This window comes from Globicephala melas, chromosome 20 (assembly GCF_963455315.2).
Source record: "Globicephala melas chromosome 20, mGloMel1.2, whole genome shotgun sequence".
Lineage (NCBI taxonomy): Eukaryota > Metazoa > Chordata > Mammalia > Artiodactyla > Delphinidae > Globicephala > Globicephala melas.
Genome location: NC_083333.1, coordinates 21,216,453 through 21,243,471, shown reverse-complemented (window position 1 = coordinate 21,243,471; position 27,019 = coordinate 21,216,453). Strand labels below are relative to the sequence as shown.

General features: G+C 38.9%; 1 protein-coding gene across 1 annotated transcript in view; it reads right to left on the bottom strand.

Annotated features, from left to right (window-relative positions):
* HELZ (helicase with zinc finger) overlaps nucleotides 1-27,019 on the bottom strand; it is a 144,252-nt gene that overhangs the window by 20,834 nt on the left and 96,399 nt on the right. Inside the window, exons 28-31 of the mRNA XM_060290814.1 lie at nucleotides 20,816-20,895; nucleotides 16,351-16,903; nucleotides 15,707-15,953; nucleotides 14,405-14,921 (exon numbers count right to left, since the gene is read on the bottom strand). Of these exons, the coding sequence (XP_060146797.1) occupies nucleotides 14,405-14,921; nucleotides 15,707-15,953; nucleotides 16,351-16,903; nucleotides 20,816-20,895 (1,397 nt within the window). The remainder of the gene's footprint in view (nucleotides 1-14,404; nucleotides 14,922-15,706; nucleotides 15,954-16,350; nucleotides 16,904-20,815; nucleotides 20,896-27,019) is intronic.

The window sequence follows — 27,019 nt, the reverse complement described above, 5'->3', positions numbered from 1 at the left end:
TCCAGTATTTTAACTAAATATATCTATGGGATATAGCCTTAGGACAAAATGAACCACACAGATGTCTTCAACTGCATTTATTGCTAATTTAACATCAGTACTGTTATTATGAAACTATTACACACACACCCTTATCTATCTATATCTTATCTATGTGTATGTATATACATACAAAGCAAATAACTAGCTGTTAGTCATTTATTAGGAACAATGATCTCTAGTGTAAAGTGAAAAACACAAATATTAAAAACCCTATAATCCTTCATTGACTTGGAAGTATCAATATGAACTCATGATTTATTTTTCTCTCAAAAAACAAAGTACTTCCCGGCTCTGCCCAGTGAAAAAGCAGGGACAAGCAGTACCAGAGAGCACCTTCAGTACCAGACTACAGTCTCCATCGGGGCTGCCCTGAGAAACACCTGATTCCTGGTCAGGGGCGGAACATGTACGAGATGAGCTAGAGACATCTTGTCCTGCCTGAAAGCAAGGAAGCTACCAAAGGTCACTGTCAATACGTCAAAGAACACAGCCGCCAATATGAAGGGGCTCCCGCTGGCCAGAGGCATAACAGCGCGTCACACTGCAGAATGGCTCCAAGGGACTGAAAACTCAAATATATAATGATACCCGATTCATGATGATACTCCAAAGGAAAAAACGGGGAGGGGAGCCTGAGTGGTCATCTCTGGGGCCTGCTAAGGCACCATTACTCTGAAAATTTAGGGCAAGAACTACTCATTTTTTCTATATAGACCAGATTTGAAGGAATGAAACCTTTAGTGAGGAGAAGTTCCCTTTCATAGAAGAAAAATAGATACAAAAGAAATTAAAAGAATTTTAAAATCGCCATTTTGCCATCTCTAATGAAACAACAGTTCTAAACAATAGTCATCAATAGCTGCTGAATCTGAAGGTCGCTGGGAACTTTTAAAATTGGTGGATCAGACTGCTGTCATCTGATCACTGATAAACGTTAATCAACTTCACATCACTAAAGGTAGAAAACCAGGTATTATGAGCATCTTCCCCTGTATGCATACGAACACACACCTTCACTTCAAATGATATACACAACGTGGTAATTTCTCACCAAAATGTCACAGATATCTTTTTATGTCATGAAAACTCATTTATTACACCATATTTAATAGCTGCACTTTATTTCTTCACTCATTTAAAGTTGGAAAATTCTAATGCCCGTAGGACCAGGTCTATAACCTAAATGTGTAATGTAAATCAGACCAGGTGCTGAACAATACGGAGTTATGCTGTGATAAACTAAAGAATACATGCCTGACACTCAAACTAGTCAAATTTAATTTTCTAAAAAACCACTGAACAAGTTAAAAAAAAAAACAAATCTGGACTATCAGTCTGTACTCTCTGAGTTTTATCTCATTTCTAGGATATTTAATAATTTTTCACGACTTTACAAATTTACTCGTCTAAAATACCACTAAATTGCATCGCTTTACATCTTGTTCAACTATAAATTTTCATACAATATGAAGGTTATTGGTTCACTAACAAAATTGATTCTCTGGAGATGCTCACGTTTTTCTTTTCATCTAAAAGTATGTTTTTGGCCTGGATTTGTGTGATCCAAGAAGAGGCAATGTAACCTTGACCTAAATTAAAATGTCAGGGACACGCAAAGACTCTGGGGCAGAAATCAGACCTTACTCACTTGTGTATTCCCGGCACCTAAACACCATGCCTAGAACCTAAAAGTCCTCAATAAGTATTCAACAAAAGGATTTAAACGTTTAATGTTGAACACATACCATATTTTCTATTTAATTTCCCCAAGGTTTGAAGAAGAAATTCCTGACTATAGAACACTCTTGGGCTCTACTAACTTACTTCAATTTAGCTCCCAGTAAGGTTATGATCTTACGTCTAAAGCAATGTGCTATAGTTTTGTCGACTTACCTAGGAAGAAAGAAACTAGGAGAGGAGTATCACTATAAGATTAAAAACAGTATTAGCAAGCCAGGCAAAGTGTTTTGGATAAACTGTAGTTTGCAACAGTAATGTCTATGGGTTCATGTCATGTAATCTATTGAAAAGGACTTGATAACTTCTGAAACTGTATTTTTTTTTTAAAGGCATGATCCCCAGTTAATGGTGGAGACTGGCCCAAGACTCCACTAAAATAATAATAAGTGAACATAAAGGATCTATAACAATCAAGACTGGATGACTGGCCATCAACATAGGACACATTTCTGGAACACATGGAAGACTGTCTGTGGAAGAAGGATGGAGTTAGAGCTACCAGTTGAGAGGAGAATCAGTCCACTCTGCAGGATTCCAGAGAGGCTCGGGCCTCCGAAACACAAGCTACAATGGAAAGTGAAGGGAGGACGAAGGGATAAAACGGGAGGGATTAACTGAAAGTCTGTACAGAGAACAAGCAGTCTCACCCTGCACTCCTCCGCAAACAACCAGAAGATTCAAGCATTAAAAAGTCCCCAGGGAAAAGCCTGCCAGGCAGTGAGTCATTAAGGAAATGTAAAACTCCCAAACTGCTTTTCAGGGACACAGATGATCAAGGGTTACCAGACATTTAAAGGGAGTCTCCAGCGTAAAAGATGGTCACAGATAAACAGGAAAAAAGGAGGGCCCAGGAAAAAGAAGTAGCAATTATGTTTTAAAAATATTTTTTAAATGCTTTTTTAGTTCTTACTAAAAATCTAAGACAAAACAACAACAACAAACTCTCAACTGGTTTCCTCAGAAAAGGCACTGCATTTATAAAAACAAAAATAAGATGCTATGAAAAAGGAAAAACCTGAGAAGGAAGAACTCTTGGAAATTAAAGAATCTGAGGGCTCAAATGTAAAGTGTGATAGAAGGGTCTGTAGGTAAGATGAAGGAAATCTCAGACAGCAGGAAAAATACAAACATTAAAATGTGAGAGGAAGAAAGATTCTGAAGAATCCAGGAAGTCTAACATCTTATCAACAGAAGCTTCAGGAAGTGAGAAACAGAGAAAAAAAGATGGTAGGCAATTAGCAAAGAAATAATACAGGACAGTTTCAAAGAGCTGAAGGGTGTGAGTCCTTCAGTTGAGCAGTTCTGTCCAAAAGACCCTTCCGTGGCATGGGAGATGCTGGGGACCTGCACTGTTCAGTAAAACGGCGCTGAGCCACACGTGGCTGCTGAGCAACTGAAATGTAGTTAGCAGAAACAAGGAAGAGGTGGTTCTATTTCACCGCGTTTCACATCACATCAGATCCATCAGGAATCCCTGTAGATCTTAGCTACAAACAGACCTTGAATTTACTTCTCGCCATTACTACTGCTCCATCATAGTCCAAACCACCATCATCTCTCACCTAAATAATTATGCCACTCTCCACCATTTCTTTTATATTATTTTAAAATAATTATTTTTAAAATAAAATGCATTATCTTAACAGAAGTTTGAAAATGTCAATGTCACATTAGGTTGATAAGATTCAATCATAATAGAAGCAAAAATTTATCTTAATTTTCAAAACCACAGTACATTTATCTCTGGGTTTTGTTTTGTTTTTCTTGAAAGAAAGGTACACTAAAATGAACGTGACTTTGTACCAAAGTGCATTAAAATCAATTTAGGTCTAAATAAAGATAAATACCATTTGAAAGCATTTCACAGGCAAGGGCACTTACACTCTGCAAACAGTATTTTCCCACCAAGTGATGTTCTTTTCCTACATCCAAACACAAGGTAATAGAGGAGATACTAGAAGCAATGCAGTATTACATCTAAGAGAGAAATGTCAGGTTCACTGCTGTGACATTCTGAGCTACCCTGACTCATTCTGGCTCTTGTCAACTCTTCTTGAATGTGAAACAGTCAAGTTATCAATTATAGACCACAATCCCTCTTACGATGAAAATACGTCAGCTTGACATAAATAAAATAGTACACAGACGTTTACCTTCAACTCATAGCTATGATAACTCTGAATAATCATAACTATGAAGAATCACAGTTATCATAATTAATTTCAAAAAAGAAGGTAATGCCAGAGAATTCTGTTTATAATTTTTAAAGAACATTGAGAAATAAATTCCTTATAGTTAATCTTCTGATATTTGAGATCTCCAAGTTAACTATCTGAGCTGTCAAACATTTAGTAGGTAGAACTGGATAGCTCTAAGAATACGGAATTCTAAAATGAACCATCTCCTTCTCTCTCCACCACCATCCCCCCCTTCTCCGCAAAGGAGAACTTCATGTGATTGAAGATTTAATTGTTTGGTCTCAAGAACATGATTTGTCTCACCCCTGGCCTCACCCACCCACCTGCCACGTCTACTTCATGTAACTGCAATCACTTCCTGCTTTCTCGGAGTAAACCTTATTTGTGGCATAAGGATATGAACAACAGTGTGATGCTCCAGAAACAACGCGAGACCGGAGGTCAGGAGTCTCAGCTCTGCTGTGATTAGTAACTGCTTGAGCTCTAAGTCCTTCAACATCTCACTGCCTCAGTTTCTTTTTAAAAGGAGGAGTTAGAGTAAGTGATCTTCAAGGCCTTGACTAATCCCAAAGTTCTAAGTTTTACTTTAAAGCCTTCAAAAAATCAAAGTCTTTGTCAATGAGAATATATTTTAACTTTTTATTATTTAAAAGTCCAAACATCCATCACCGACCTTAACAGCCATCAACAATTTGATGTATTTGCTAAAATAATTAAAGTGTTATGACATACACAAGCCTATTTAAGTTATTTAAATTAAAAAACTATAGAGAGCATGCTAACTGATTATAATAGAATGCATTATGGGCAATGAGTTTAAAATTTCAGATTTTCTCCCCACAGAGGGAAACTCCTATGAAGTACACTGAAAGAGAAGGGCCCGCAAACAAAAATTTGAGAAAAAGATCCCTTGCCTATAAAAATACATATATATTTCTGACAGAGAACGCCCTTTTATTTCCACCTACACTTCAGTCCTGTGGGCCCTTAGGCTGTTCAATATATAAACTATACTTTTCACCTTTTATTTTCTTTCTTCTTTTCTTATTTCCTGACCACTTTTTGTTTCCTGTTGCCTTTGCCCAGTTCTCAGTTTTTTTCCTGAAGAGACGACTACTCTTTCTACCCACATCTCCTGCCGAGCAGACCGCTCCTTTACTTCTAGATGGCAACCCTATCAATGACTGGCATGCAGAATTTAATTTTAGAGTCCTCAGGTCTTAAATAATTTCATTATTTATTCCTTAAAGGCTTATTCTCCTCTGCCGGAGATCCTTAGTCCTGGGTTCAGTATGGACTCCATATATGTTTGTGTGTTTATAAACATTCTTCATGCTTAAACTGTGAATTTGTTATGTTGCTAAACATATGATCATTATTTTCTAAGTCCACTGCTAATATCTCCTTCTAAAAATCAAAGTGTAATGCTAAAGTTTCAAAAGCCATTTAAGAAGAAAAAGCTAAATGACTAAACTCATGTATGAATTTCTAGTTTTAAAGATTGTGTCAGTTTAAGTAAAAATTCATAACCTGCTTACCACTGTTTTATAAGGTGCACCTCTAATGTATAAGGTTAGCAAGCCATTCACCTGTATATGTATAAATAAGTAACTGGGGGAAAGGTTAGCAACTTAATGAATTAGGGCTCTATTTATAATTATACTATCAAAGCTAAGCACTAAGGAAGAGCTAAACGCTCTGGTGGAAATTCCAAGTCTCATTAACTATGGTGCCAGAACCTTTAATTAAAATAGAGCATCTCATTTAAATGATTAGCTTTGATAATTTAAGCATATTCATGCTTAAATTACAGGTCTAATTTATTAATTTGTTGATCACTGTCTCTGTTATATGCATTAGATGGTGTATTAGATACCACATAGTGACGACCTGAGAAGACACTTCCGAGAGGACAGCAATACTACCTGGTCATGCAACATAAATCGTGACCTACCCTCACGCAGCCACCTTTCAAGTCAGAACAGGCAGACGACGTTGATCAGCCAAGAATATAATCTTCAAGCTACATCTGTACCATAATACCTTGCTCCATAGAAGGAGACTTGGCGGGGAAGAGGGAGGATGATTAGACAATAGTGTTGAAATCACTGAGTATTGAAGGACAAGTACTTCCTGAAAACCGCTTTGAAAACTAACCTCAAAACTAGCTGTTTGAAAGAAAAAAATGAAAATAAACAGATGGGTTAAAAAGTGTCTTTGTTCAGAAGCCAACACATAAGACAGAACTATTTCAAAGCAGATACCTCACAGAGGCCTACTCGTCATCTCTAAGACGGCATAAGTAAATGCTGATTTACAGGAAGCCGATCAGAATGAGCGACTTACAAGAATTCCGTTTTTGTTAGAAGGCCACTACAACAGTAGTGGAGACTTATTTGGAGACTTTTACAATACGACACTTTTAAAAGGAACTTTCCATTTATTACTAGTGAGGACTTTTAATCAAACTATTATTTCATGGCAAAGTACCTCTTAAATGGCAAAAGCTTTGCTCTGCACCAGTGTTCTGCACTGCTGGCTCTATGTTAAGCAAAAGTTTTTTAACGTGATAAAACTATCTCCACTTAAGAAGAATGAGGATTTATCTCTCAAGATAAAATAACTGGAAAGTATAATGGGGGGAAAAAAAAGGTCCTGTTCATAAACAAAAAGCAAGGAAAACTCAACCTAAGAATAAATTTAACCAGAAATGAAAACACTAGTAAGAATTTTACAGAGGAACACTCAGAAAACAAAGAAAGAAGGAAGAGAAGGAGGGAAGAAGGAAAAAAAATTTAAAATATTGAAGACTGTACAGTTCCTAAATGAGAGGTTTAAAATATTTGTAAAGACAAAATTTCCCCCAATTTAAGCTATCCATTTGATATAAGTGAAATTAAAACCTAAGAAAGGTTTTTGTTTCCGTTTCGGGGAGAGGAGTTCACATAGGTATTCTAAACTTCTAGTAGAAAAACCAGAGAATAACCTCTTCTCCCCGGCACTCCCCAAACCGAAACTGGAAGAAAAAAACAAAGTAATAAGGGAGACGTCACACTATCAAATTAGAATACCAGAAAGTCTCAAAAATTAAAACAGTGTAATTCTGGTACAGAAACATATGGACAGATGAGGAGAAAAATAGAAAGTCCAGAAACAGATTGCAGTATATACTGAAGAACTGCATCTTACTCAGAGATTAGAGTGTAAAGTTATCATGCAAAATGAAAAACCTTATTCAGATCAAAATTACCCCTGAAAAAATCCCAAATCATGCCCCAATTACTAGAAACTGAACCCTTGGACGTTCAGAAGCCAAGAGATAACTTCTATTGCTGCTCCTTGCATTTCATCTCCCCCTCCCCCAACAGCAGTGAGTTGAAACACAAATGTGATACAGTGGTATTATAAAGAATTTAGTATTTGACAAGAAGACTACTATTCTATCTAGTGCGCATGCAATCATTTAATAAAGAGCATGAAAACAACTGGCTAAATATTTGGAGAAAATTAAATCATAACCTCAAGCTTACACTGAAATGTGAAATCAAATTGGAGCAATTTATCAATCTATTTCCAATCAGGAATGGTCTGTAACCTGGTCCAGGTAAGGAAGGCACCTCTGCTCTTTGTTCTCCTTCTCTCATCACATCAGTAAAGAACCAGAGTGGGAGAGGGTGCAGGCGCTACAACCAAACCACAGAGCCCTAGCTTCATGCAAGCAGCTGAGGGCCCGGGCTTTTGAGGTAGGTACGGAAAATCCATGGATTGATGCCTGAAGCATCTAAATGAGAAGACTCTAAAAATTTTAAGTAGCAAAAAGTGCCACTGAATAGGATCAAGATCACATTTAGGGATCCTGACCTGGTAGAAAGAAAGGTTTGATGGGGCGATATAACTGAGCACAGCAATTAGGGAAAAAAATTGTTTCACGTCTCCAACAAGTAATACCCCTCCATGACAGCCACATGTTCTCACCTGTGAATGCTATGAAGAGCTATCTGTTACTGTAGGTGAACAAAATTGGCTATCCCAAAATGTCTCTCTGGCTTGAGGATTAATTTAGGCTGATTGTTTTTAAGGCCCAAAAGACTCAGGAAGAACCTCTGACCTTCCCGCTAACTGCCTAAAAGAATCCAGATAGAGGACCTGTTCCAGGAAGGGAGCTGTCGCCAGAGATCACTATAGTGCGAACTAAGTGTCTAGACAGGGAGGAACCCAGAAAAGCCTGTTTGTTAAAATTCCTCTCTGGGTCCCACTGGCTGCACTGCCAGCAAACCACACACTTGACTTTCCGTCTCCAATCCAACTGCCTTCCTGCACTCTGAACTCCAACCACCACCCCACATCCTTCTGTCTTAGCTGAAGATGGTATTTAAGGTGAGGGCTTTGACCATTTTGGTGAGTTACTCAGTTTTCCTGGGTCTCTCCCATGTATAGATGATATTAAACTTTGTTTGATTTTCTCCTATTAAGCTGTCTCATGTCAACTTAATTCTCAGACCAGCCAGAAGAACCTAGAAGGGTAGAGGAAATTTCTTCCTCCCCGACATTACAGGAGCTATCCTGGTATAGTGAAATGAGGAATAATTTCTCTAACTTCCACATTTTCCATGCTGACCAGGTATATCATTTGTCAAAAGAAAATCAAAATTATTATAAAAAAAAGAGAAAACTAATGAAACACAACATGAAAAACCATATCTGTTCAAGTTAACTGTTAAGCTAACATCTAGATGTTTTCATCCAACATAAGCTTCATCTACCAAGGTTTCTAGCAATGAAAGAATTAACAGTAGGTAGGGAAATAACACATTTTTCTGTATTGTTAATGTTAAGGAAATTATTTTAAAAGGCTGGAAATAAACAGCAAACATATAAACCATTCATTCTGTGAGATGATTCATGCAAAATCGTTTTGTACAACATAACAGACAGAAGTTATCCTAATGTACTGAAAACGTCAAATCCTGTAAATGTGGTAAAAATAATATTTCCCTTGTCAAGGTATTTTCTTCAGTGTTGCAAGTCAGTCATCATTTGTGAATCTCATGCATCAAAACAAAGGTGACCAAATGTTTTTGCAAAAGTAATTGCACTCTAAGAACCCACTGACAATTGAAGGTACTTATTCATGTACTCACAGCTAAACAGTAATAACAAATGTTAAGAGCGCGAAGGTACAGAGAACTTAAATTCCCAAACTAAGAAACATTTAAATAGATCAACGATTAAAAGTACACTATTCAGTATCCAACATTATTTAGCAAAGTACAAAACTTTATAAAACCTTATAAAAACTGTGGCATGTTATTTCCCCCAAACATTATGAACTCATTCTACTGGTTAGATCAAAATATCACAAGGGTTATCAGTAAAAATGGTGGAACGAGGAACCCCATAAAAGCAATGGAAAAACTGACAAAAACCGTCACAATCAACTTTCTTGGAATTTAGGAAACTAAAGCTTGCAGCAACCAGAGGAGCACTTAATCAAGAGAAACCAGAAAATTTCAGTAAGAAGAGCAAGATTTGCAGTATTTTCATTTCCCACAGGCCCATGCCCCTGCTTCTCCAGCTGAGTGGTAGCCTTGAAAATAAGACCCTGCGTTTCCAGCACTACTATCAGAGCAGAAGGGGCCTCACTGTCAAAGAGCTGTAATTATTTGTTTTCACCTGTCTGGTACAAAACAACACTTGACTCTTATCTAACTCAGAACTCAACCAGCGCTGAAGGGGCCATACTGAAAATACTTACAAGGCCGATGTTTTAGTTGCTGCTGCCTGAAGCAATGGATAGCAGCTGGACCAAACAACAGACTAACAAAAAGCTTTGGAGGAAAGGCTGGGTTATAAGATACTTTAGGGAATAAAGACTTCGAATAGCTCCGACCTGTTCCTCCCTGGGAATCTAGAAGACCACACGTGCTCAGGAAAGGCCAGAAAAGTTCTCACCTCTGGCTGATCTGGAGGCTGGAGAAGCAGGAAGTTAAAGCTGAGGCAGAGGTGTAAACTGCCTGGCTGAGTACGGAAGGTGTGCGCAAACACACGTACACACAGGTGCCTCTGCAAAAACTGGGCAATGTTTTTGGAACGGGGTGGTTAAGGAAACCTCTGGGCAATGGCTAGTTGATCATTAAGCCCACGGAAGAAAAACTTCAGAGGCCACACACAACAAATACTGACTTTAAAAAATTAGTTCAAAATTTAAAAATTAACTTTAAATTTGAAAAATTAGTTCAGAAAAATCACTAAACAAACAAATGACAACAAAATCAAAAGGCAAAAGGATGAGAAAAGACATTCCATGCAAATGGTAACCAAAAGAGAGCTGGGGTGGCTATACAAGTATCAGAAAAAAACATACTTGAAGACAAAAATTGTTATGAGAGAGAAAGGATATCATATAATGATAAAAGGTAGACAAGGAGATTTAACAATTATAAACATACGTAAACCTAAGGACAGAACCCCAAAATACATGAAGCATAAACTGACAGAATTAAAAGGAGAACTACACAATTTAACAATAATATTTGGAGACTTCAACACCCTACTTTTGATAATGGATATAAAACCTAGACAGCAGACCCAAAGGAAAGAGAAAATTTGAACAATATAAACCAAATAGACCTAACATATCTATAGAACATGCCACCCAACGAGAGCAAGATATACGTTCTTCCCCAGTGTACTGGAAACATTCTCCAGGATAGGCCATACGACAAGTCTCAATAAATTTTAAAAGATTAGAATTATACAAAGTAAGTTCTCCAACCACATGGAGTGAAATTAGAAATCAATAACAGAAGGAAATTTGGAAAACTCACGCCGGAAATGCTTGTCTTCCTCTAATTTTGCCAAAAATGTACCCTAAACATTATACTAGAAGTTCTGGCCAGGCAATTAGGCAAGAAAAAGAAATAAAAGACATCTAGATTGGAAGGAAAGAACAAAACTATATTTGCAGATGACATTAACTTCTACATAAAAAATCCTAAGGTATTCACACAAAAAAAATCTATTAGAGCTAATAAAGAGTTCTGCAAGTTTGCAGATATACAATCAATTGCACTTCTAAACACTAGCAGTGAACAATCCAAAAAATGAAACTAAGAAAACAATTCCATGTACCATAGCACAAAAAATAATATGATACTTTGGAATAAATTTAACAAAAGAAGTGTAAGACTTATAATTGGAAAACTACAAAATACTGTTGAAAGAAATTTTAGAAGACCTAAATAAGTGGAGAGGTACCATGTTCAGGAACCAGAAGACTTTATATTGTTAAGATGGCAATACTTCCCAAGTTAATCTACAAATTTAATGCAATCCCTTTTAAAATCCCAGCTAGATTTTTCTGCAGAAACTGACAAACTAACCCTAAATTCCATATGGTAATTCAAGGGACCCAGAATAGCCAAAACAATCTTGAAACAGAAAAACCAAGTACCAAAGACTCATACTTCCAAATACAGAACTCACTACAAAGCTACAGTATACAAGCCAGCATGGTATTGCATGAGGACATATATAGATCAAGGAAGAGAATTTAGAGTCCAGAAATAAACCCATAGGTCTGTGGTCAGTTGATTTTTTGACAAGGCTGCCAAGACCATAAAATGGAGAAAGAATGGTCTTTTCAATAAATAGTGCAAAGAAAACTGAACAACCACATGCAAAATAATGAATTAGACACATACCTCATAAAATGTACAAAAATTAACTCAAAATGGATCAAAGAATTAAATGTAAGAACTAAAACTAGGAAAGGTAGATGTAAATCTTTGTGATCTTGGATTAGACAACAGTTTCTTAGACATGACACCAGAAGCAGAACGACCAAAGAGAAAACAGATAAATTGGACCTTATCTAAATTTAAAACTTTTGTGCATCGAAGGATACTCTCAAGAGGGGGAAAAGACAGTCCACAAAATGAGAGAAAATATTGCAAATTATATGTGATAAGAATGAGCCAATCAATGATGAGCCAATCAATGAATACTGGAACAATTTGAACAAATTACCTCCAAAACCCTACAAATAAGATATAGAAGCTTCCCTATGAAACTTGACTTTTTAATCAGCATCTGTAGCAGAAAATTTGCAAAACATGAATAAATTATTTCTAAAGCCTTTAGAAATCACTAAGGAACTGACAAAATGAAGCTAATGTCAAAAAAATATTTTTCATATCTCAAAATTCAAAATGTTTGCCCTGCTTTAAGAAGACATCTGTGATTGATAATGACCACACGAGCTTTACACATTCTTACCTTTAATCACTGTAAGCTTAACAAGAACAGCTAGACAACATTTTTATAGTCCACACCGAATGTACCATTTTTGAAATTTTATAACCTAGAATTATTAAGATTTTTATATCAGTGAAGGTCCATAAAGATGCTCTTTAGCAATACCAAAGTATAATTCAGTTTACCCTGGATTGCTTAGTTTAGCAGAGTCAATTCTACGTTGAAGACTGCAAATTCTGTTATTTGGGAATCAGTGTCATTGTGTATTAACTGCCCCAGTCTAAGAAAACACCAGGATGAACGTCAGGAGAAAGAGCACAGCCCTTGCAGCTGACCACTGGCTGAGAAAACCAACATCTATGGAAAACCTTAATGAACAAATTTGTAATTAACAAATATAACGTAAGTAAAAAGATGAGCCACTAAAAACCATTTCCCCAGATCAGACAGGATGAAGCTTCTTGAATGAATAGCCTCCTCAAGTCAGTCAGACGTTAAGTGTTCTAAAACAGCAATAAAAGGCTTCAGGTTGTAACAATGACCATTCTACAAAGCCTAAAATAGCATAATAAAAGGGGAAAATTAAAATAAGTTCCAAGAACAGCCTCAGGTAAATCAATGAAATTAGAACACTCCCTCATCACACCATACACAAAAATATACTCAAAATGGTTTAAAGACCTAAATATAAGACATGGCACCAAACAACTCCTAGACGAGAACACAGCCAAACATTTTTGGATATAAACCACAGCAGTATATTCTCAGACCAATCTCTCAAGGCGAAAGAAATAAAAGCAAAAATAAACAAGTGGGACCTAATCAAACTTAAAAGCTTTTGCACAGCAAAGGAAACCATCAACAAAACGAAAAGACAACCTAAGGAATGGAAAAAAAATATTTGCAAACGACCTGACCAACAAGGGGTTAATTTCCAAAATACACAAATGGCTCATACAACTCAGTATCAAGAAAACAAACAACCCAATCAAAAAATGGGCAGAAGACCTAAACAGACACTTCTCTAAAGAAGACATACGGATGGCCAAAAAGCACACGAGAAGATGCTCAACACTGCTAATTATTAGATGCAAATCAAACCCACAGTGAGGTATCACCTCACACTGGTCAGACTGGCCATCATCAAAAAGTCTACGAATAATAAATATGCTGGAGAGGGTGTGGAGATACAGTTACCCTCCCACACTGTTTGTGGGAATGTAAGTTGGTGCAGCCACTGTGGAAAACAGTATGGAGGTTCTTTAAGAAACTAAAAATAGAGCTACCATATGATTTAGCAATTTCACTCCTGGGCATATATCCAGAAAAGACAAATACTCTAATTTGAAAAGATACATGCACTCCCAGTGTTCATAGCAGCACTGTTTACAATAGCCAAGACACGGAAACAACCTGTCAATCAACAGATGAATGGATAAAGAAGATGCAGTATATATATATATATACACACATACATACATACACACACATACATGCACACACACACACATACACACACATCTATACACACAATGAAATATTTCTCAGACATAAAAAAGAATGAAATATTGCCATTTGTAGCAACATGGATGGACCTAGAGAATATCATACTAGGTGAAGTAAATCAGACAGAGAAAGACAAATATCCCATGGTACCACTTACATGTGGAATCTACAAAATAATACAGATGAATCTATACACAAAACAGAAACAGACACATAGACATAGAAAATAAACTTATGGTTTACCAAAAGGGAAAGGGAGAGGGGGAAGGGATAAGTTGGGAGTATGGGATTAACCGATACAGAATACTATAAATAAAACAGATAAGCAACAAAGATTTGCTGTATAACAGGGAATAGTATTCAATATCTCATAATAACCTACAATGGAAAATAACCTGAAAAAAAATATATATATATAACTGAATCACTTTGCTGTACACCTGAAACTAACACAATACTGTAAACCAACTAGACTTCAATAAAAAAATAAACAACTCTTTAAAATGAAGCTGAAAAATAAACAAGTTGCAAGAAAATATTATCTTTACAAGACTATCAAATATAGTTAAGATCTGTCCACCGTCACCATCAAACCAACAAATATTGATCTTTTTCACAATCAACGATCCTGAAAGGAGAAGCGCAGAAGAAAGACATTTTACCTCTTCTAAGCTGGGGAGCGAAGAGGACGACACCGTGCGAGCCGACAGCGGGTGGAAGGGCTCTTGGCTGACAGCAGGCTGATGGCTCTGCATGTGCACAAAAGGGGTCTGCGGTGGCCTGGGCGGCAGTGGAGGTAGGCCATAGGGAAAACCCGGCCCCATCAGGCGATTCTGCTGTAAGCTGGCCAAAGTCCATGCTCCATCAGGTGGCAGGCATTTCAAGGGAGGAGGGGCGAGGTGTTCCGACGGCAACGAGAAAGGCGAACTGAACAGCTGCGGCGGCAGGCGCTGTGGGAATGCTGGGTTGCTGGCTACTTCGAGGTCTCTGCTGCTGTCACTGAAGTTGGAAAAGTGGGTACTGTGGTCTGCACTGGACGGGGGCGAGGGGACTGCTGGTGGGCTCCTGGTCTGAATTTGTCTATATTGCAAAAGTCTTGATTGAGGTGGCGGCATCTCAGCTAGTTCCCGTGTTTCACTTTGATCACGATTAGACAGTTCTCTGATTAGGTCTTGAAACCTACATAAGGATGATGAAATATGAGGAGGAGAAAACAAAAGAAAAGCTTCATCACATTAAGGAGAGCTTAATCAACTACATGTGTGACTTTTACAAACAACAGCGTACTACTTAATCAGAGCTACCGTTAATCCAGCTCAAGAGCAGGAAGCGTTAACACTCATAGGTGCCGAGCTGAAGACGCTAAATATGCCCAAGGATCTGCTCTCTCTCTGCCCTGGTGGTGAAAACAGCTGTCCTGGTCTTTACACGCCTTTGGCAACTAACGGCTGTAAAAGCTCACCATAACGGTGGATCTTATTCAGAAGGGATTAGGAAACACTTCAATGCATTCACATGACACCATAAAAACAAGTTTAGAATGAGGACTGAACACTCAAACATCTATACTTAAAAGACGGTAGAATTTCGTGCTACTAGAAAAAAACATATTGATGATAAATTTATAATTTTTAACTTTTAACCTCTAATTTAATCCTGTCCTCTTTGCATTATGACTGAGTATGAAAAAACCACGCACAGTGATGGTACGTTTCTTTCAGAAGGACTGCAAAGCAAGAGGCCACATTAACTTACGAGCCACAGCGGGTGGTCCATGCCTAGATTTTCAGAAGAGTTACTTCTCAAAAGATGCTCTATATTTTAGAGTCAATCGACAGAACTGTGGAGCAATGTACCTAGAAGGCCGGCATCCAATTTCTTTGGGACAATATTCCAGTCTGAGGCTAAAAGGACACCACTCAAGAAGGACAACAGTAGGGGCTCGTGTCAGTCTGCTGGGATACCTTGAGTCAGCTGTTTCTGCTTCATCTTCGGCACTGCTGGGGAGCTTCCAGTCTGCTCTCACTGGTGGCTGATGTAACCCAATGGGCGGCTGGGGAAGATGCTGGAGGTGAGGGTGAGGGTGAGGATGGTGATGGTGTGGGTAAGGAACACTGCCCTGGCTGAGATAGGCGTGATGCTCACTCCACTGCTGTAACCGCACCTGCTGCTGCCGTAATGCTTCCAGAGCCACACTCCCATGCACACGATCTGTAGAAACATTGGTGCGAAGTTTATGTTTTCAGCATTTAGGGTTTCAAGTTAATTCTTTCAAGAGTTTTTACAACCAGATATTCTCCAGAAAGAAATGGCTACAATTTGAGTTTTGGAGAAAGCATATGTTTTCTTAACTTGCCAGTAACTCAAGTTATGGTGATGATGATGATTCTTCCTTACCTACATTACGACATAACCTGACATCAGCTGGATGCTTAGTATTATATAGCATTTGGAACTAGATTCTGATTACCACACTAACTGATTGATTCTTTTGCTGGCGTTATTTGAAGAAATGAACCAATCCTGACTCAAGAAATATTGTACAGCAATGTCATCTGAGTAAATCATCTCTGAATTTGTCACATCCAGCAGCGATCAGAGAACTCACCTAAAGCCTCTCCTACAGGCAGTCCTGGGGGGTTCTCATCAGTGAAGTTATTCAGATGTGAAGGAAGAATGGGGCCGGGCTGCGCAATGGCTCGCAGAGGACTGTGGCCCCCCTGCAGCATGGGAGGGGGCTGCTGCTCAGCAAGTGCAGCCTCTGCAGGAGGGGACTGTGGTCGATGAGAAACCGGAGTATTAAAAAAAGCACTGTTGGGGCCTGCCTGACAGGCAGCAGAGAGCTGAGGCGGCGGCTGGCCCAGCGGATTCTGCTGCGGGACTCCCTGATTCGGGGGGGGCGGCATTTGATTTGGTTGTTCAGGCAAATTATTCTGCTGCTGATGTGACAAGGCGTGCTGCTGTGGAATTGCAAACGGCGGTCTTGGCAGCTGGGGAAGTGGATGAAAATGGCGACTGGGGACTGCATACTGCGCATGGGGAGCAGGAACAGGGAGATTTATGTGTCTTGGGTTGAGATTGTCTTTGCGATGAAATTTGGGATAAACAACACCAGGACGTGATTCAGGACTTCTGTTCTGTGGATTTGATTCCAAATCCATCTAAAAAAAAGAAGAAGGATTTTTTAGCTGAGGAAGATCTAAGTCCTGTGGTTCACCACCTTTTCCCACCCCTAGCACATCTAAAAGATATGATCCATTCTTATCTGTAATAGCAGGAGCGCTGGGGGCCCAATAAATCACTTTCTGACAATCAAACGAGGGAATATTCTTTAAATTAGGAACGATGAAACAGAAAAAAACCCACATATTAAATGTGAGTCACAAGGAAAGATACTACTATTTTATTAGCATATCCACTTTAATGCCTTTAAAAACATTATTTTCACACTTTCTTCCTTGGAAAGATAACCATTTACTTCCTTCTGATATAAGTCATTAAAATGTGTTCTTTCCTTCTGATTTTATTGTTTTTATACATCTCTTCCTCAAACGTATCTATATTAATATAAAAAAAGTCTCAGTCTAAATAACTTTGAAGTGAACAACAAAAAAAGTACTATATCACCTCTGCATTAAAAGCTTGGCTGTCAATTTTTGCCATTATTCCTTCAACAAACACTTACTGAGGGCCTACCAAGGACACTGTGCCTGGGGCTGGAGATAAAAAAACAGACTCAGTCTGTACCCCCAGGAGTGCAGAGCGGGGGTTGGCAAACTACGACCCCCAGGCCACTTCCAGTCCACCGGATTTCTGTGCATAAAGTGTTACTGGAACACAGCCACAGTTGTGCAAGTTGACACACTGTCTACGGCTGCTTCCTCACTACAATGGCAGAGGTGAGCGGCTGCAACAGAAACCACACGGCCCACAAGGCCTGAAAATTTAGTATCGGGCCTTTCACAGAACAAGTCTGCTAAGCTCTAAGCTCTGGCTTAGAGTCCAGTAGAGGATACCAACGTGTAAACATAACATTAGAGGTGTTGTAAGAGGACGTGAGATGACATCCTGGAGCCTGAGAAAATTAAAGGTGACTTCACGGAGATAATGATGATCTTGCATAAAAAGCTGGAGTTTTTTAATCTAGTATGAGGGAAGTACATAGTAGATAAAGGTAACAGCTTATACACCGAAGCAGATTTGAGACGAGAAGCTCTGTGCACACAGAGCTACAACGGGACTTACATGCGAATCTTCCCCTTCTTGAAATCAGATGAAACTGCAGAAGCCCAATTACACGAGACCCTGAATGAGTCAATACTGAGAATAAACATGTTCTTAATCCCGTAAACTGTGGCAAGCTACCAAAGGTTTTTAAGCTAGGGAGTGCTGTCATCCTTCTGAAACACAAGTCTGATCTTAAGTGACATGAAACTGACCACTCTCAAGAAGACAGAACAAGCAGTTTGTTCCTGCATTGAAGCTGGGGTAACCCAGCAACCAAGCTATTGCCACAGATGGCTGCGATGTGCCAGTCATGCCCCAAGAGCATCCTCATGTCTAGCTCAAATGGACCAAGGTTAAATCTGGCCAATAAGACCCTGAAGACTACTGGGTATGTATAAATTATCTCAGAAATGAAATGAGATGGATGGTAACTCTGCAGCTCCCAGGCAGCTGCAGTGCCTGCTCTTCAACTGTCTCAGAACCTGATTAAGGCTCTTTATCAACAAACACCTTCCCCTATAAATCTTCATCTTTTTAATGACTGAAGCGACACTTCAGCTGAGACACACCTTTCTCCAGAAGATACTGCTGACAGGCACACGCCGACTGCATGAGGGTGACCATGATTAGATGTCAAGGTTGTGTCTGTGGATAAGCTGATGTTTCAATTGCCTTCTTCACTTCTGACTTTGAGCTGGACAAGAAGCTGGGCCAGTGTCGCAGAAATTTAGATCAAGACTGTGCTCCTCTACGATACTACAACAGGCTAAGCAGGGGAGATGACTGTAACGTCTGAAGGAGTCTGACTCTAATATTATCAGAATTAGATTCTCCTCTATTGCTTTCCTCTTAATCCTGAGTCAAGGAGAGCTAGGACATTTTCCCCCTAGGCCCCAGGACGAAGCATCAGGGTGGAAAAGAAAATGAAACATGTCTATCAGGTTGCCTAGTCCCCTAACAGGGAAAGACCACAACAGAAAATTTTAAAGAAGGACGTGAGAGACGTTTGGCTGTCTTGGCTTCAGCTGCTCTGACAGCACCTAAGACTCTCCCGCTTGGGTCTGTCCTAACCCTAACCCTGGCCCTCTGACTACCGGTGCTGCTGCTGTACCGCCCCCCACGCCCTCTGCTTTCTCTCTGCACCCGTTCCCAAACACACAGGACGCCTACTCTCACTGCTGCTTCCCTCTTACTCTATCAGCAAGCTCCCCTGGCTGCCTAATTGGCACTGCAGCTCCTCCAGTGGGTACTGAGCCCTTCCAGTTGTATAAACTGTGAGTCAGGGCTGCTTCTGAGGCATAAGTACCTGAATACAGAGAACAGTTGCTTAAAGCCAGCCTGAGGCTTTACAGATTTGGAAGTCACCATCAGGGAGCAAGTAATGGAAATTGTGGAATTGGACTAGTTTATGGTAAGAAAGCACAGAATGCAGAGAGAGCTAGATGGGACCATGACAGAACCCTGGGAAACCCCAACTTAAGGCCTAGGGACAGATGGGAAGGGGTGGACAGGAAATTATAAAAGAGACAGAAGATCATGTAGAAAGAGTTGTGATAAGCAGAAATGTGTGTCAAAGAAACCAAAAGAAACGAGATGGTCAAGAAGAAAGAGGTAGAAAATAGTGCCAAATACCAAAGAAAAGTCAAGTAAGGCTACAACTGAAGCATGTTCATAAGATTTGGTCACTTTGAGTTTTGTTTTGTTTTGTTTTTTTTCCTTTGGCTGCACCACTTGCAGGATCTTAGTTCCCTAACCAGGGATCGAACCCAGGCCCATGGCAGGGAAAGTGCGGAGTCCTAACCACTGGACCGCCGGGGAAGTCCCTGGTCACTTTGAGCTCAACGGTTTCAGTGAAATGTTAAGGCCTAACACTAGTCTGTGTTGGTTAAGGGACAAATAAGAGATGAGGGGAAAAAGGAGAAATTAGGCAGTAGCTATATAAAGGAAATAAAGGCCAAATAAAGTGTCTTTTATAAAAACAGTCTATCAATCAATTTACTTACAGGCTGAGGAGGAAGAACGAGTAGCTGGAAAGAATCTGAAGATAAATGAAGAGAAGGGACAAGTTCTGTGAGGTGACCAGAAGAGGAGAGATAAGTCTTAATGGAAACTCTTCCTCTGAGATCGGTGATATAGAAGGATGTTCAAGGACACAGGAAAAGTGTGAGGACTAAAGTTCTGAGTTAAGAGCGTGAAATCCTGATGAATTTCACTCTATGGCAAGGTCATCCCCTGATCGTAAGAATAACAGGTAGAAGGTAAGCAGGCATCAGAAGAGCTGCTGAGAAAACTGGGCAAAGGGAGCCAGGCACGTACAAAAGAAATGGGGAGGCACCCCACAGGTTCCCTGAGATCAGAAAGCATGAGTTTCCAGTGGCACTAGTTCAACCAATGATTTGATTTTCCCTCACTGGTTCACGAGCACAGAAGCAGAAAAAGCAGATGAACAAACAGGTTAAGAGTTAAGGATGCACACAGCAGGTGTGACGAGAGGACAAGGTGAGGGACTTGAGGCACTATAACAGCTCTTCCCAATCTGAGATAATTGTTAGTAACACATCTATAGCTGTGTCTTCATTTATTACTTTATCATTGGAAGTCTCTGAATTCAAGTCTATTGCTAAATAACACAATTTGAAAAAAGTATTCTGATAAATAAAATAGTGTAGACAAAGAAAAGGTGGAGGGAGAGAGTGCAACATGACCCACCAGATCCTCATGAAACAACACACATAAAAGATATACATAAAAAGGTAGATAATTTTCTTTAAAATACCAGGATTCCAAGATGATCGATCAAACTAACTCCATCAGAACAATGCATTCCCTAAAGGTAAGCCACATACCTGCTTTGATTCTGTAGGCTTTTTCTCTGGTGTCCGAATCTTATTAATTTCAGGTCCAGGATTATTTGTATCACTTTTACCTAAGAAAATATTTCAAAATTCTTATAAATTGTCTTCAGTAGATGTTACAAAATGCCAATGACTATCCAATATTAGACAAAGAAGCAGAATATTTTAAACATTTTTCAACAATTATTAATTATTACTGCTTGGGTTTTGTTCTTAAATCTTCAGAGCTGCAATTTCTCTGCAAGAAAGAAAATTTATAAATGAAGCAAATCTCTCTGACAAGGCAAAGACTTAATACGGGAATAAGCTTAAAATACCCACTAACTCCAGAGATAACTGCCCATTCTCCAGGAATTCACAGCCTCATTTTCTTAAACTAGACGTAGAAAAGGCCTATTTATAAAGGTTTACTACTTTGGCCATTTACGAATGCAAAAATCCAAATAATGCGTCAATGTAATTTAGTAAAGGAATCTAAACTAAATAAAGATATTCTGAAAAGAATGCAGTTATACTTTTAAAAGTAATAGGTATCAAACTAAATATAAGTGGATGACAAACATTAAAGGAAGCAATATTAAGGTTAAAAAAATCACAATTATAATAGACAATGCTAGTTCCCGCATGTGGAAGGCTTTTAATCTATAAGAACTAACTACTGGATATTTTAAATCCCTTGAAAGAATCCTTAATTTGGGTTCTTCCTTGAAAACATTCTTTTAAGAATGCCACTGGAACCTTGTGCCAGAATAGCCTTACTACTCAACTTTAAGAAATGAAAACTACAATGTCTGAGATGAAAAATACACTGGATGCAATTAGCAGATGCTTAGACACTGCAGAAGAAAAACTTGGTGAACTTGAAGGCATAGCAATAGAAACAATGCAAGGTGAAACACAAAAAGAAAAAAGAATTTTTTAAAAGATGAAAAGAGCATCTGTGAACTGTGGGGTAACTTTAAGAAGCATAATAAATGGGTAGTTGGAATTCCTGAAGAGAAAAAGAGGTGAGGCAGAAACAACTTCTGAATAAAGGTCAAAAATTACCAAATTGATGAAAACTGTAAACCCACAGATACAAGAAGCTCAACAAACCGCAAACACAAGAATCATGAAGAAAACTACACCAAGGCATATCATTTCATCATAAACAAATTACTAAAACCAGTATAAAAATAAGTTCTTAAAAGCAGTCAGAGAAAAAAAAGACACGTTATATGCAGAAAAGCAAAGATAAGGATGACATCAGATTTCTCACTAAAAATAATGTAAGCAAGAAAACAGTAGAGTAACATCATTAAAATACTGAAAGATAAAAACTATCAACCAAGACTCTATACGCTGTAAATAAAAACATTTTCAGACATACAAATGCTGAAAGAATTCACTGCCAGCAGACCTGAACTACAAGGAATGTTAAAAGAAGTCCTTCAGGCAGAAGAAAAATTACTGAAATAGAAACATGAATATACAGAAAGAAATCAAGATTACCAGAAGTACTAACTACATGAATAGATATAAAAGATTATTTTTCTTATTATTTAAAACTCTTCAAAAAGATACTTGCCTCTTTAAATGAAAATAACAATGGTTGAGGCTTATAACATAGGAAAAGTAAAATAAATGCATGATAACAACAGATAAAGACCAGAAGAGGAAAACCTGAAATACTCTGAGGTTCCTTTTCTGTACCTGAGTGGTAAAACATAAACGGGAAAGTAAACAGTGTTAAGTTAAAGAACTCTCAGAATGGGAGAAACTATTTACAAAGGAAGCAACCAACAAAGGATTAATCTCCAAAATATACAAGCATCTCAGTATCAAAAAAACAAACAACTCAATCCAAAAATGGGCAGAAGACCTAAACAGACATTTCTCCAAAAAAGATACACAGATTGCTAACAAACACATGAAAGGACGCTCAACATCACTAATCATTAGAGAAATGCAAATCAAAACTACAATGAGGTATCACCTCACACTGGTCAGAATGGCCATCAGCAAAAAATCTACAACAATAAATGCTGGAGAGGGTGTGGAGAAACATACACTGTTGATGGGAATGTAAATTGGTACAGCCACTATGGAGAACAGTAGGGAGGTTCCTTAAAGAACTAAAATAGAACTACCATAGGACCCAGCAATCCCACTCCTGGGCATATACCCTGAGAAAATCATAATTCAAAAAGAGTCATGTACCACAATGTTCATTGCAGCACTAATTACAATAGCCAGGACATGGAAGCAACCTAAGTGTCCAACGACAGATGAATGGATAAAGAAGATGTGGCACATATATACAATGGAGTATTACTCAGCCATAGAAGGAAACGAAACTGAGTTATTTGTACTGAGGTGGATGGACCTAGAGTGTGTCATACAGAGTGAAGTAAGTCAGAAAGAGAAAAACAAATACCGTATGCTAACACAAATATATGGAATCTAAAAAAAAAAAAAAGAAAAAAAAAGGTTCTGATGAACCTAGGGGTAGGACAGGAATAAAGATGCAGGCATAGAGAATGGACTTGAGGACACGGGGAGGGGGAAGGGTAAGCTGGGATGAAGTGAGAGAGTGGCACGGACATATATACACTACCAAATGTAAAACAGATAGCTACTGGGAAGCAGCCGCATAGCACAGGGAGATCAGCTCGGTGCTTTGTAACCACCTAGAGGGGTGGGAATAGGGAGGGTGGGAGGGAGATACAAGAGGGAGGGGATACGGGGATATATGTATATGTATAGCTGATTCACTTTGTCATACAGCAGAAACTAACACACCATTGTAAAGCAATTATACTCCGATAAAGATGTTTAAAAAAAAAAAGATACCCCACATCCAAAGACAAAGGAGACGCCGCAGTGAGACAGTTGGAGGGGTGCAATCACAATAAAATCAAATCCCATGACCACTGGGTGGGTGACTCACAAACTGGAGAACATTTACACCACAGAAGTCCATCCACTGGAGTGAAGGTTCTGAGCCCCACGTCAGGCTTCCCAAACTGGGGGTCCGGCAATGGGAGGAGGAATTTCTAGAGAATCAGGCTTTGAAGCCTAGTGGGATTTGACTGCAAGACTTCGACAGGACTAGGGGAAAGAGAGACTCCACACTTGGAGGGCACACACAAAGCAGTATGTGCATCGGGACCCAGGGGAAGGAGCAGTGACCCCATAGGAGACTGAACCAGACCTACCTGTTAGTGTTGGAGGGTCTCCTGCAGAGGCAGGGGGTGGCTATGGCTCACCGTGGGGACAAGGACACTGGCAGCAGAAGTTCTGGGAAGTACTCCTTGGCATGAGCCCTCCCAGAGTCCACCATTAGCCCTACCAAAGAGCCAGCAGGCTCCAGTGCTGGGTCGCCTCAGGCTAAACAACCAACAGGGAGGGAACCCAACCCCACCCATCAGCAGACAAGTGGATTAAAGTTTTACTGAGCTCTGCCCAACAAAGCAACACCCAGCTCTACCCACCACCAGTCTCTCCCATCAGGAAGCTTGCACAAGCCTCTTAGATAGCCTCATCCACCAGAGGGCAGACAGCAGAAGCAAGAAGAACTACAACTCTGTAACCTGTGGAGGGAAAATCATATTCGCAGAAAGACAGACAAAATGAAAAGGCAGAGGACTATGTACCAGATGAAGAAACAAGATAAAACCCCAGAAAAACAACTAAATGAAGTGGAGATAGGCAACCTTCCAGAAAAAGAATTCAGAATAATGATAGTGAAGATGATCCAGGACCTCGGAAAAAGAATGGAGGCAAAGATCAAGAAGATGTAAGAAATGTTTAACAAAGGCCTGGAAGAATTAAAGAACAAACAAACAGAGATGAACAATACAATAACTGAAATGAAAACTACAAGGAATCAATAGCAGAATAACTGAGGCAGAAGAACGGATAAGTGACCTGGAAGACAGAATTGTGGAATTCACTGCCATGCAAGAGAATGAAGAAAAAAAGAATGAAAAGAAATGAAGACAGCCAGAGACCTCTGGGACAACATTAAACACAACAACATTCCCATTATAGGGGTCCCAGAAGGAGAAGAGAGAGAGAAAGGACCCGAAAAAATATCTGAAGAGATTACTGTTGAAAACTTCCCTAACATGGTAAAGGAAACAGCCACCCAAGTCCAGGAAGCGCAAAGAGTCCCAGCCAGGATAAACCCAAGGAGAAACACAACGAGATACATAGTAATAAAATTGACAAAAATTAAAGACAAAGAAAAATTATTGAAAGCAACAAGGGAAAAACGACAAATAACATACAAGGGAACTCCCATGAGGTTAACACCTGATTTCTCAGCAGAAACTCTACAACCCAGAAAGGAGTGGCATGATATATTTAAAGTGATCAAAGGGAAGAACCTACAACCAAGGTTACTCTACAGGGCAAGGATCTCATTCAGATTTGATGGAGAAATCAAAAGCTTTATAGACAAGCAAAAGCTAAGAGAATTCAGCACCAACAAACCAGCTCTACAACAAATGCTAAAGGAACTTCTCTAAGTGGGAAACACAAGAGAAGAAAAGGATCTACAAAAACGAACCCATAACAATTAAGAAAATGGTGATAGGAACATATATATTGATAATTACCTTAAACGTGAATGGATTAAATGCTCCAACCAAAAGACACAGGCTCACTGAATAGATACAGGAACAAGACCCATACATATGCTGTCTACAAGAGACCCACTTCAGACCTAGGGACACATACAGACTGAAAGGGAGGGGATGGAAAAGAATATTCCATGCAAATGGAAATCAAAAGAAAGCTGGAGTAGCAATATTCATACCAGATAAAATAGACTTTAAATAAAGAATGTTACAAGAGACAAGGAAGGACACTACATAATGATCAAGGGATCAATCCAAGAAGAAGATATAACAATTATATATGCACCCAACATGGGAGCACCTCAATACATAAGGCAACTGCTAACAGGTATAAAAGAGGAAATCGACAGTAAAACAGTAATAGTGAGGGACGTTAACACTTCACTTGCACCAATGGACAGATCATCCAGACAGAAAATTAATAAGGAAACACAAGCTTTAAATGACACAACAGACCAGACAAATTTAATTGATATTTATAGGACATTCCATCCAAAACCAGCAGATTACACTTTCTTCTCACGTGCATATAGAACATTCTCCAGGATAGATCACATCTTGGGTCACAAATCAAGCCTCAGTAAATTTAAGCAAACTGAAATCATATCAAGCATCTTTTCCAACCACAACGCCATGAGATTAGAAATCAATTACAGGGGAAAAAAATGAAAAAAACACAAACACATGGAGGCTAAACAATACGTTACTAAATAACCAAGAGAGCACTGAAGAAATCAAAGAGGAAATTAAAAAAATACCTAAAGACAAATGACAATGAAAACACAATGATCCAAAACCTATGGGATGCAGCAAAAGTAGTTCTAAGAGGGAAGTTTATAGCAATACAAGCCTACCTCAAGAAACAAGAAAAATCTCAAATAAACAATCTAACCTTACACCTAAAGGAACTAGAAAAAGAAGAACAAACAAAACCCAAAGTTAGTAGAAGGAAAGAAATCATAAAGATCAGAGCAGAAATAAATGAAATAGAAACAAAGAAAACTATAGCACAGATCAATAAAACTAAAAATTGGTTCTCTGAGAAGATAAACAAAACTGATAAACCTTTAGCCAGACTCAACAAGAAAACGAGGGAGAGGACACAAATCAGTAAAATTAGAAATGAAAAAGGAGAAGTTACAATGGACACCGGAGAAATATAAAGCATCACAAGAGACTACTACAAGCAACTCTATGCCAGAAGAAACGGACAAATTCTTAGCAAGGTATAACCTTCCAAGACTGAACCAGGAAGAAATGGAAAATATGAACAGACCAATCACAAGCAAGTAATGAAATTGAAACCGTGATTAAAAATCTTCCAACAAACAAAAGTCCAGGACCAGACGGCTTCACAGGTGAATTCTATCAAACATTTAGAGAAGAGCTAACACCCATCCTTCTCAAACTCTTCCAAAAAACTGCAGAGGAAGGAACACTCCCAAACTCATTCTACGAGGCCACCATCATCCTGATACCAAAACCAGACAGAGATACTACAGGAGAAGGAAATTACAGACCAATATCACTGATGAATACAGATGCAAAAATCCTCAACAAAATATTAGCAAAC